The sequence below is a fragment of the Ylistrum balloti genome, unplaced genomic scaffold, assembly GCF_031769215.1.
Source record: "Ylistrum balloti isolate Yb309-2 unplaced genomic scaffold, AGI_CSIRO_Ybal_v1 Utg369932, whole genome shotgun sequence".
Classification (NCBI taxonomy): Eukaryota; Metazoa; Mollusca; class Bivalvia; order Pectinida; family Pectinidae; genus Ylistrum; species Ylistrum balloti.
The window spans coordinates 134,489-147,593 of NW_026782044.1; the positions used below are offsets into that span (position 1 = coordinate 134,489).

General features: G+C 32.2%; 1 protein-coding gene across 1 annotated transcript in view; it reads right to left on the bottom strand.

The window, feature by feature from the left end:
• Positions 1-8,102: 8,102 nt before the first annotated feature.
• LOC132547050 (polyamine-transporting ATPase 13A3-like) overlaps positions 8,103-13,105 on the bottom strand; it is a 35,566-nt gene continuing 30,563 nt past the window's right edge. The window contains exons 23-27 of the mRNA XM_060210799.1: positions 11,885-12,035; positions 11,080-11,225; positions 10,669-10,757; positions 9,911-9,991; positions 8,103-9,575 (exon numbers count right to left, since the gene is read on the bottom strand). Coding sequence (XP_060066782.1) covers positions 8,103-9,575; positions 9,911-9,991; positions 10,669-10,757; positions 11,080-11,225; positions 11,885-12,035 — 1,940 coding nt within the window. The remainder of the gene's footprint in view (positions 9,576-9,910; positions 9,992-10,668; positions 10,758-11,079; positions 11,226-11,884; positions 12,036-13,105) is intronic.

Consider the following 13,105-nt stretch of genomic DNA (forward strand, 5'->3'; position numbering starts at 1 on the left):
TGCAGATAATTTTTAGTCATGTAAACAAAAATCCATATTTTAAAAAACGAATGGAATGTTCAGTTTTAGTAATGAGATTACGATTTCAACATTAATATGTAGTCGACTGAAACGTGAATCTGGGGTATTATAAATGTTTATAGAGGTTGATGTGTATATGTACTAGAGCATTACTGAAATGTATATAGGGTCTTCAACAACAAACATAGACCTCCATCTGATGGTAATTCAGTTTATCACAGCAACAGATATCGCTTAATTATAATCACATTTAATTGTATTCGCAAGAACTAATAAGGATGTCGGAGACAACAATTTATAGATATCATTTTTACGCATATTAGTCTTAGTATAAAGAATCGAAGGTCTAGATCGATTTTGTTTAATTAATATTACATAACAGGTTATTTACGTGACACAAAAATCCCTTCATTTTGTGTGATGAAATAATGATCATCAGGATATTGTATTGGTTGTTATAACCACTTTGATACAATAAAAACGTAATACATATTTGATAGAAATATATTTACATTTATTCCTAGTTCTAAGTCACTGAAAGTCTCTGGTCATTGATGTCATGGCCACATAATTGTGTGATACAAAGTACAATATAAATGTGAAGAAATAGATATGCTTCTGACGACCTAATAATGCTTTCAGTGCTTGTGTTCAGACTTCGTCGCGATTATAGCACAAAGAAAACGCACGTTCTGAATGTTATAGGCCAATACTGTGCCCTTGTTTAATATTTTAGTAAAAATGTTTGTAAATTTTGATCTCTTGTAAATCTGAATGGAATGTTTCCTTGCAGTGTTGTTTGCACAGTGTGAGACTCTGTGTTTACCAACATGTGCTGCCAACTACGTATGTTCTGGCGGTACCTGTATTTGTAATGATGCCTCCTGTGCAGGTATGCTATGGATATATCTTTAGTGTGTGCTGTAATAATTTCTTTAACGACTCACCATAACAAGACATTACGAAGTTTTTGTTGAAATATATTTATCTTGAAAGTTGACTTCGTTTTGAATTTCTTTGCCTATTGAAGCTATGAATATGTAAATATCGAAATTTATTACAGGTTTCTCATGATATAACAGTGAATTAATAGAAAAAGAAACTATTCATAAAACTACCATTGCTTAACCAAAATAATCAAATAAGTATACTTAATAGTATATAAGTATATTTAATAGTAATATCGTAATGCAGTATTTGCAATATACTAATTAAGAATTGAATGATTTTGTGATAATTAAATAACAGGGAAATTGAATGCATATATCCATTTTTGATATATACATATGCATGAATGGCGATTGAGCGAAGATAATATTTTGAAACCATCAGCATAACAGTATGAGTTGGCAGTTTCATGTGTATCATTTGCTTGTAAATTTCCGCTGTTACATTAATTGTTTTTCACCCTTTCATTTTCCCTCAACTCTGAATTCAGTTTCTTTCATTCTTCTTTCTATCATTTGCATATCGATTGCGATAGTATAAAGAAAGTGTTTTAATTAATCGTCAAGACGTGCTAATAGTGTACTTTTAGCATCATGATTTGAAGTTGTAGATAATGTGATTCAAGTTTCAATTGAAATATTCAATATGAAATACGTTCTATGAAACATTTTGAATATTAAAAACAAGCATATACTGATTGAATTAATAGGGACATAATAACTAAATACCCAAGACACTAAATATGTTATAAGGGAAACACCTAATAATGAGCGAATTATTAGATAAGACTAGTAACTGTAACCATAAAACCTATACTAATACAGTTGTCCTTATAGACAGCTCTGATAAAACTAATTTTAGACATCTGCGGAGAGAATGGTACTGGAAACTGTCAAAACGGTGGCACGTGCGGGTCTACTTCTCCAAAAACATGCACCTGTGTGTCAGGTTACATTGGACCCTTGTGTGAAACAGAAAGTAGGTTTTCTCTCACTTAAGATTTGTGTATCCATTCAATTGGTGAAAGATTTCCTTATTACGTAACTTAACACGTTTTCATGTTGGGAAGTTACCTTCTTTTGGTTCCATTAAATTTTCTTGACGGAGAATAAAATTTGACAACACTGAAATGGAGAAAATGGATAAAAATGGATAACCACATACTGATTACGAATAACAGCATCTGAATTTGTCTTCTTGTGTGTATATTTCCTCAGTTCTTGTCGAACGAAGAAATCTCAAAATTAAATTAAAAATTGAAAACATGATATAATTTCATTTTCAATCAATGGGTAATTTGCATAATTTCTGCTTTGAGTGTAAACCATTATGCCAGTACATGTGATATCTATCATCTTATATTCTAACTGGTTTTGAATATCTGCATTGTATTTCGATTTGTAGTACATATGTATTTGTTGACATTGATAATTAATTCTTTACTCTGTCCCACAATATCTAAAAGATCGCGTTTAATATAAATCTATGCCTGTGTCTCTATACATGCAAGTCATTCACGTAATGGTTCCTCTTATATAGATATTAATGGTTATGTCAGACTTCATAAATCTTAAATCTACCTTTATGTTGTAGGTAACATACCGAACAATCCACCGGTAAAAAAACACCCATGTAACTGAAATGTATGTTCAATGAACAAAACATTACGATCGTTCATATTGAAAATGAATTCACAGTATATTTATATGGTGTAGTTATCATTAAGCTTAGAAGAGGGCGTCTTTACAATATGATATTAAATGCTTTATAGTGCATAATCCTCGCTTTGAATTAAACCACCAGGAATAAAATCTATATCAATTGATATCACCTTTATTCGAATGCATAATGCTGCTGTTTATATATGAATGATATGTTTAACATAACAAATGTTTTCCTGCTGAGTAAGAGATTCAAAGAGACGGAATTCCATATCCACTGTATAATGTTGTCTTTCCAGTCGTAAAATTTGCATGATTAAAGATTGTGTATTGAAAAATATATCATATACGCCCTTAATATTTCACCGCATATCTTATCTCTACTTAGAAAATAGATAAATCGGCCCGTTGTGACAATAATTGTTCTTTTTATTACATGAATGTTAATTATTTCTGTGGGTTTCAAATTGATGAATAATTCATACTTCCACAGATGGTTTTGTGCAGATATCTTTCATGTTTTCATGAAATCATGAAATTAAGCAGATAATTAGCAACAAGACTTCGATATCTTTCTCGTTCTTTTTTGGTAATTACCATTGTAGCTTCGAGCATTGTAGCTTAATGTTCGGAGTTAAGTATTTTGTAATGTTTACAGAATCTATAAAATAGAAGGTACAATATGAAATTTAGGGGTAAAATTCTCTGCGGGGAAAAGGGGAATCTGAATGCTGTCTAAATCATTGATAATTTTTTGTATTCATAATTATCATAGATATTCTAGACGTATTTTTTGGTCCAACAATTAAGTCACAGCCCTGTCGTAAATATTCCCCTGAAACATCATTATGTATATAATCATTCTATGTCAACATTGTCTTAAACAATGCTTAGTAAAGCTGTGATAAGCTTCAAAGAAACATAATTCAACTAACAAGCCTCCGATATAAACCATCACATGATCACTAATATGGACACATCATATCATTCTGGTTGTTCTTAAACTGCACAACAAAACTAAATATATGCATGATTGATTCAAATGGATTTGCATAAAATTGCGGATTCCTTTTCGAAATATTAAAAGCCTATTGTAATGTTTTATTTTTTGAGAGCACAGCTAAAGTTTAATATACAGCAAGACCATCAACATGTACAGAAACTATTCAACAGGAAGCGTTGCTCGAGAGGAATTTTTCGTTACTTTAGTGAATATTGAAAATCATGCGATGAATGATAATCCCGATGAACTAGTTATTTAGTAATTCAGATTGGATTTATCTTTTAAAGATATATATGTTTACATTACGAGAGAAAGTTTCTACAAAAATATCGTGATATAAAGTATTGGTAAAATTCTGTTTTCTGTTTTAGACTCAACAACTGCTATTGCAACCACAACTACTACGGTTCCTACAACAACAACAACAACAACAACAACAACAACAACAACAACAACAACAACTGGTACTACAACGTCACAAAACAACAGAGGATCTAGTTCAATGTGCCCATTACATCCACTCATTGCTTCCCTAATGTCTATATCATTATACAAAATAATGAAATACCGGACTCGGAATCTTGTATAAAAATGATCAGTGGACAAGTCATTGGTTTTAATTTACTCCAGTTATCAATAAAATTGTTTTGCTTTTCTTACATCTGTACTCCACTGTAATGAATAAATTATATGTCTGATAACACTATTTTATTTTTTTTTATTTCGAAGATATTTGATGATGAACAAATTCTACAATCCTAAGTTAGTGGATGTCTTCGTGACTTTGTTGTTTGAAGGCTGACATGATTTCAGTACAATGATATTCCAACATTGCGGGGAGAAACACTACATAGGAAATACATCACCAACGCATTTAAATGTAAGCTGTTTTTTGCAAGGATGAAGAAATAAAAAAAAAGGTAGATTTTCTGACGGAGCTAAATTGCAATGAAGACACTGACTATATATTCTACTTTTATTGCAACATCTATTAAAACCAGAATATTGAAACGTCAACAGTGTATGGTTCAATCTTTTTGTTTTCATGACCTCGACACTGCGCTGAATGAGGCTTGATGACGTAAACACACCAATCGGATTAATCATTAATCAACATCACTAATGAGTCCAAGAAGGGAGATAATGATTTATGAATCTATATAAATATAATTCTAAATTTGTGATGAAAGATGTTTTTCTCTTGTTTATGTCTTCTTTATCTTAATTTTGCTTTGAAATATTTTTTGTAGTAGAAATGATATATCTTTATGTCCTTAGGAATAATGTAAGATCGTAGCATCAACTTCTCGCACTTCTGTCTTTGTACATTTAAAGGTTTCATTATTAATGTTTCTTAGGACCATTATTTTGTCTTCGTTTCATCGGTTTTGAGTAAGAATTCACGCGCTGTTTACAAAACAGGTTACATAGTATTCTATTATATCTTATTTTCGTCCGTCATATTCCAAGGTGTTTAGTATCCCAAATTAAAAGAGTGAATCATTCAATACAACAAAAAGGAATTTATGAAAATATCAGTAGATATTGTTAGAAGATTTTGAATAAAAGAAATGAAGAAAGTTAGACCTAAAACTATAAACAAATGAGTTATCAAGTTTTAACATGTGACAAGTATGTGTTTCCATACCTTTTTTGTCCTTTACCTCACACATATAGGTAGGATCAAGCTTCCCTGCAGGTAGGACACTAGTGGATACCTGTCATGACTACGATGGTTTCACATTTTAAACACTTTTGAGTTCCCCCATTAAATGTTATCATGTTTCTAGTACCAGGTTTTATAGTGTACATCTGGATGGTTGATAAATGAAAAGTAAATGACATAAAACGGGTATAATATAAAGATTGTGATGTGCATAAAACGTATAATATGTTGAGATTCTGTGTGTGTCAGGTAATGTATTATATCAAGGTTTTAATGTCTATTTTATCGAGATTGTGACGTTCATAAGGTGTTATATCATATCGAGGGTTTGACGCTCAATATATCGAGATAGCCACGTTTATAACACGTTATATAATATCGAGGCGTTGCTATATATTATATCGATATAGTGACGTTTATAAAGTGTTATATCATATCGAGGTTTTAACGTGTATGATATCAAGATAGCGACGTTTATAAGACGAAATAGCATTCTCTATAGATATGATTATCATTAAAAATGAAACTATTTAATTACGGATATAAATATGGAAAAAATGTTGCATGAACGATTAAAAGCCTTCTACTGACTTACCAAATAATACATCGAACATCTTTTTTCGATTAAGATAATGCTATGAAACCTACATGTCCACACGTGAGACATTTAAACAATATAGTGATACAATGACTTTACTACTGTTATTTCTCATTCATAACGAAATACCTTTTGCGAATATAATATTTCAAACTGTCTTAACCCAGGACACTTTCTGTTTCTGAAACAACAACAAAGATAACTACATATCAGCTGAATCTTACTGCAACCTCAAATTCGATGAAACGAGGGCAAAATATTAATGAAAGAAAGATATACACGGTTACCCCAGAATAGACACAATGATAGTAAGACCTAGTGATCCAGAAGTTACATAAGATTTTGATGAATTTTATCTATTTACGGCAAAAATAATAATCGTAACAAGAAAATAATAATAAAAAACAACAACAACAAAAAATAAAAATGAAGAAACAAAATAAGTAAATCAATTGGTTAATAAATTAAATAAGAAAAGTAAGATATAGAGGAATAGAAAAATAAGTAACTAAAAGAATCAAAATCAAATTCACAAAAGAACTCGAACGCCAGTATCATTACGTCTCATTTTAATTTTACATAGGCATGTCCAAGAGAACAATACGCATGACTATAAACTATTATCAAGTGTTAGGCATCATATATCTTCAGACAAGTAAATAAAATGTACATAGATGAAAACAACTGTAATGGCAAGACACAATATCTAGCCTACTAATAATCGCTAATGCTATATTTCATCTATATTGCAAGGCTAACACTGACTGATGATAATGATCTATGATAATGTCATGTAATCAACCATTTATTACATAAAACACCAAATACTGTAAGAATTTTAGAATAAATTACTATTAATGTCACTTTTAACAGACTCTGTGTCGTTAGATTGCTCCACAGAAAAAGGCGAGAAATAACATGCACAATTAAAAGGATACAATTTTCAGATATTGATTTTATTTACATGCAAGTGTTTCGTCAACATTTTATAGTTCAATTTATTAACTTCTGACGATTAGCCATTGTTAACAAGATGTTTAATGAGAATTATACAATGTTCCACGTCGTACCGCCATTATAAACTGATTATACATCACTTCAAGTTAGTGCTCCACTGCTCAGTGTTGGACTTTCTGTTCTACTCTTGGGTTAGAGGTGTCATTGGAACTATCCTTTGTTATAGCAATTAATCATCAATATTTCCACCAAACTATGATGCGACATATGTTAAAATGTGGAAGTTCAGTGATGCATAAAATAATTGTCTCCCTTGCCACATAATAACATAAGAAAAGTTGGGTTTTTTTTTTTTTTTTTTTAGTGTTATATGGGACATTTGAAAATATGTACCTATCATTTGTTTTCTAAGTATTTAAAGGATTTAAAGTAATTTTAAGATCGGATTATGTGTTACTGATAACACCAAAATAGGCGATTATTTCAACTTAAAGCAATACCAAATTCATCAAACTCTTCCTGAGAATACTGCTCTGTTGAACTTTTTCAACTCTGATAAATTAAATAATAGTGTACTTTTTATATAATGTCACACTAACCAAGTATCTAAACTTGAACAACGTTATCAAATTTAAACAAGTGCAATTCAATCCTTTTTCCTGGTACAAGATTTTCAGGAAATGAGTTTCGAAATATTTTTTCAGTTACATTTTAATGTCGTCCCCTAAGATATGTTATATAATCTCATTAGTAACTCATAAAAGATCTAGTATCTTATAAATTAAGTTTTACAACATGATTAATAATGTGAACAAATTCATACAATTACTCAAAAAATCAGTAACCCGAAGGATTAGTAAAAATTGTAAATGATTAATTGTATGGAGAAAGAAATATGCAATCAAGATCAACAATCAAACGTTATACCCGTCTTAAGAATGGAAATATGAACAATGAATTTAGAGTCAAGATGCACAAGGTTTAGTCATTTGAATTGTTACTCGAACTGTTAAGGGTTAATACCAGTTCACCTAGTCACTGGATATTACCTAACGGTTGTAACCCTTTAGATGTCTACATTGGATGTTCTATGAGTCACATCCGTTGTGTATTTAGTCGTCGCCTTAGTGTCTGATGATAATATTTAGTTCAAAACAAAGACACATGAACATAAAGTGCATAAAATTCTCGTTTTACATAATCTCTATATTATCAGTCAGTTCTTATCACCATTTCCTGTTACTATTTCTATAAATGAGTAGTATCTATATCTTTGACGTTATTCTCGAGACTACCTGTTTTGATGTCCTCTCCATTGAGATCTTCATCTGAACCTTTGCTAGGTTTCGTTAGATCGTCACCTGTGTGGCGAGAATTGTCCAGCTCTTTATTTGAGTTATGTTCTGTTGCTAACAGAACACAGGCCGGGTCGTTTTGTTTGTCTATCGTCCTGCAAGTTTCTGATGAAGGAACCTCAGTATGAGGTACTTCTTTAATCGCAGTGTTCTGATTTTCGTTGTCAATTGACTCCTGTCGCGAGCTAGCAACACTCTCTTCTTTACAGTCGTTATAATCAACGTTTGTTTCTTGTGCTGAATTGTTGGGCGTTGTATTTTCCATTTTCATTGTGGATTCTTCTCTCGGCATAGATACTTGTTCTACAGGAAGTTCAGTTGTTTCTTTCGTATGAGACTTAGATAATGTGTCAGTTTCCCTTTGTCTGTCTATGTGTTGGTTCGTTTGCTCTATACTAAGCTCACTTTGGGTAAACTCTTGCCTTTGGAGTACGTCAGTTTTCACATCTACAGTAGTTCCTGATGAAAGGTAATCGGAGGGCTGTGGTATGTTATTATCATCTGTTCGAATGTGCTGTTCCGTAATGTCCTTGTCAAAAGCTATCTTCACTGAAGACATGTTGTTGTCGGCAGGTAAAGAAGACTCCTTCAGATCACCCACTGGTCTTCTTGTCAGTAAATCACAGTCAGCATTAGTAACAACATTTAAGTGATTACTATCTTCATTTCGCACAGTGTCGTCAACATTGCCCATTACAATATCAGGTTTAGAATCTGATTTGACAATTTCTATCTGAGGTATAACATGTTGATCTGCGATGAAAAAAGCTGTTCTTTCTTGCGGGTCAATTTCCATGTCAGAATTTTTTAAATGTCTTTCATATGACTGCGTGTTTTTAGTTCGATTGTCAACATTTACAAATTCTTGATCATATGGCGGCTCGTTTTGTGAGATTGTAGGATCTGTCGGAAGAGCATTAATAAATCCTTCGACGTTTCCGAACTGTTTTACGGTAATGTCCTCCATTTTAGTCAGATATGGAAATATTGCGCCCATCGACGTTGCATCCTGCTCTTTACCAATAGAACCAATTAGGTGCTCTTCATCTCTCCCAACTGTGTAGGAACCGGATGAGAATCGTAGAGAACCTGTTGAATGAAGACTATGTGACCTGTATGAACCACTGCTCGAGTACAGAAGGCTACTGAGAAGGCTGTTTTGGTCGAAATCAGGTGTATTGTGTGCACCATCCAATCTAGCAAATGCTTCGACAAGGTTGGAAGGATTTGTTTGTTTTGGGGGCCATGAACTATCCCCTTCAATGTCTTTTTCAACTTCTTGATATCTATACGATGCGCCTCTGGACAATTCCTCCAGTTTGGTTTGTAGTGTATTGTTGATATAGGGACTCTCAATCACATACATCTGTATTAAATATAGAAATAAAAATAGAAACAAAACATTTATTCTTCCCCTATAATAGGGATATCTCCGAATAATGATAAATGTTCCCCGATAAGAAAAAATAACAGGGAATTTTGTCAACTGTCTACATTTTTATATAGTTGTATTTTCGTTGATTAATATGAATACTCTTAAGCGAATTGATATGAAAACGAAATGACAAACAGTAAAGAAATTTATTCGAAATCAGTAGTTTTCGTAAGTAAAATGTATTTATGCTTTTAAATTAAAATGTTAAGACCCTCTAAAACTGATGTGTTTACTGGTTTGTATATTTCGTGAAACATTTTACTTACCTCAAACAATATAGATACGAATCCATAGGCGATGGTTATTCCCAGCAGAATAAGGCGATAGAGGAATGGGGGAGGTTTGAGCTGACAAGAAGAAACAGGTTCAATATAAATAATCGTATATTGAAAATCCACGGAATTAATTACCTGATAAACACGCCTTCTAGATGTCCACATTTTGGGACAAAATGACAAAATAACCGTTTGATTCAATTTAGTTCATTATTTATCAAAACCTGTACCCAACCATATATTGGTATTGGGAGGTGCATTCATTTTTGGGGTCGACATAGTGATCTCGTTGAGAAATATTTCTATTTTTTGTGTTATACAAAGCTGGACGTGTTTAATGCTCGTATGTTTGCTAGTTGTGTCCGTTGTTGTATCCCTTGTTCTCGTTTGAGTCCGGGACATTAGTTATTTGGATTGACCAAAGTTTACATGGCGGATGTCGGCGATGAAGCAGAAGACGCTTACTCTTCCGGTTCAACTGGTCTTAATCTAATTGTGTATTTTCAATGAGTCTCCGTTTAAATAATTCTTTTGCTCATATTTTGCATTGGTTTTATGGAATTTTAGTTTGGATTTGTACACGCCTGGACATGATGGGTATCATCATTGACACAGGAGATCTTTTCTCGTCTGTTGCATCTGTTCTTAGTCTCGATGTATTTCTCATTTTATCATTTTGAACTAGTTTTATCAAATTTGAGTTATACATCATCGATTGGTTCTTTAAAGAGTGATGAACATTAACTCACCTCCATGAAATCCTCAGCACCATCTCCTGGATACAACGTAAACCAGATATTCATTGCGAAACACACTACTAAATTCACCATAAAAGGATCTGTGAATTAATACATTAAAGTAAATAAAAATAATTAAGTTTTCAGTTCTATTGATATCTTATAATTCATGGTAAAGCATGTTGGTGACTATTTTTTCAGTAATTTGTCAATACTGAATGATCAAATGCAAGACAAACTTAGGATTTCTTCTTTTAATTAACACTGAAATATTCAAATCAGAGGATTACATTAAAATCTATGAAAAGCTGGTAAAAAGGAGAAGGATTTGTTCACACGTAATCACATTTTTTCATGGTATTCGTAGGAAATTCACAAACTAGCAATATAAGCACAATGAAATAGATGTCAGAAGACACTCACAGTTGGAAAATATTGATTTTCTGTATGGGGGTCCCTTGGAAAACGCAATACTGAGATAGAAGTATTGAAAAGTGGACACGAGAAACAAGGCAGTAACTTCTTCACATCTATAGTCCCACACCTCATTTTCTACGAAAGGTACGAACCTGGAATATATTAGTAGATAATTAAAAACAGATAAACCAGCATTAATTACATTGATTAAGGAAATCCTTGTCAACTACACATTGAAAACCGACAGAGCTTTAAGTCAAAATGGAAGCCAGCATACACATCAAGAAACCTTCTGAAGGAGACGTGAGAGATCAATTGTCCTGTTCCACATCCTGTACCCGTTATAATGTTATTCCCTTATTATCACACTAAAGGAAACCGGCATAGTATATTAATGGTCGTTAAATTAACTCAGTTTAAGACTTATTCGAAACAAATGTACAGAAGAACACGAAAAACGAAAAACACATATGATTCAGTTGCTTTCCGCACAAAATACATGCAGTTTAATTTTACTAGCTTAAAAAAACCCATCGATATCGAAGAAACAAAAGTCAAATGGGAAGCTGGAAAGCTAGCAAGATGTGAATGTCCATGCATCCATGTATACAGAACTTGTCAAGCATGAGCTTTAACTGTTTAGCCTTGACCGATGGCAACCTGAATATTGCAAGATGTTTAACTCAATGTTATGATACCAAAGAAGAAATATGAAGCAAATCTGCTGATTTCGAATGAGACGTATTGTCAACCTCTCCCCTACCTGTAAAAGGTCGGAAGTATAAATAGAAATGTCATTTAAGGTACTTACCAGGTCTGCTCCTTAATGTTTAAGTACACAAATACTTGGAAACTCATAGAAATCACGGTTTGTCCAAACACTGATAATATAGGCGATATGCTAACGAGCTTGAGAAGAGGTGGTTCCCGTACCAGTTCAGAATACGCCCCTGTCCAGCTGACTGTGTATGATAGAAAAAGGTCGATATTTAGTGATAATTTTTAAGTTTTATCACAATGTAATACAGACATTGCTATTTAATTTTACATCCTGCGAATGTATCTTCATCAATATTATATAAATTATAAAGAATAAACTCCTTCTTAAAGCTTTCCTGTATTGTCAATACCATATACGATAAAGAAACATAAAGCATATGTATATTCTATGATAGCAACATGACATGTTTAAACTTGTAATAAGAATAAATTTCTTATGAATATCAATTATATTCACAACATTTATTTTTTTATTTTTTTTTTTTGGGGGGGGGGGGGGGAGGGACGACACGGACGCAAAATTTGTTTGGATGTAATTGATTTTTAACACAATGACTGGTCGCAAAACTGCATTGCCGCTAATCGCTAATACATAACACAATAAAACAAGAATCATAAAAATATTATAGTATTGAATAAGATATTCTACGCCTCCAACTTGTTATCCGGAAATCGGTAAAAGTGTGGTAGCTTGGCAGTATTAAAGTTCAAGCTATAATCTGTACTACGTCAAACATATATATCTTTCAATAATTACTTTCTCTTTTATTACTGAAATGAATTTATGTGAAGCTACATTATTTTATAAAATTTACCATCTGTCACTATGGAAATAACAAACGGATCATCAACATTGTTTTAAAGATTAATGTTTCCAAATTAATCTTAATCGCTGTAAACTACCTTCCGAAAATAGTTATGCATGGCTGAAATAATTTTCATTTTCTTGTTTTGAATTTCGCGACTTAAAGTGAATAGCTCCATTGATAAAGTGTAATCCATGTACTTAAATGTCAATCCATAATGATTGATCAAATAAATATATGATATTGTTAAATCTATCAAAGAAAAGTCTTTCGTAAACTATACTTTCACTTTCTAGTTTTTAAATGACAGAGCATTTTCGATGGTTTTGAAATAAAAGTAGACAGTGTGTCTTCCATATTCAAGTATCGGTTTTACTGAATCGTAAACCTCTAATATGACACACATTTTAATCATTTTATCAATGAAAGTATTTGGTTGTTTTGTA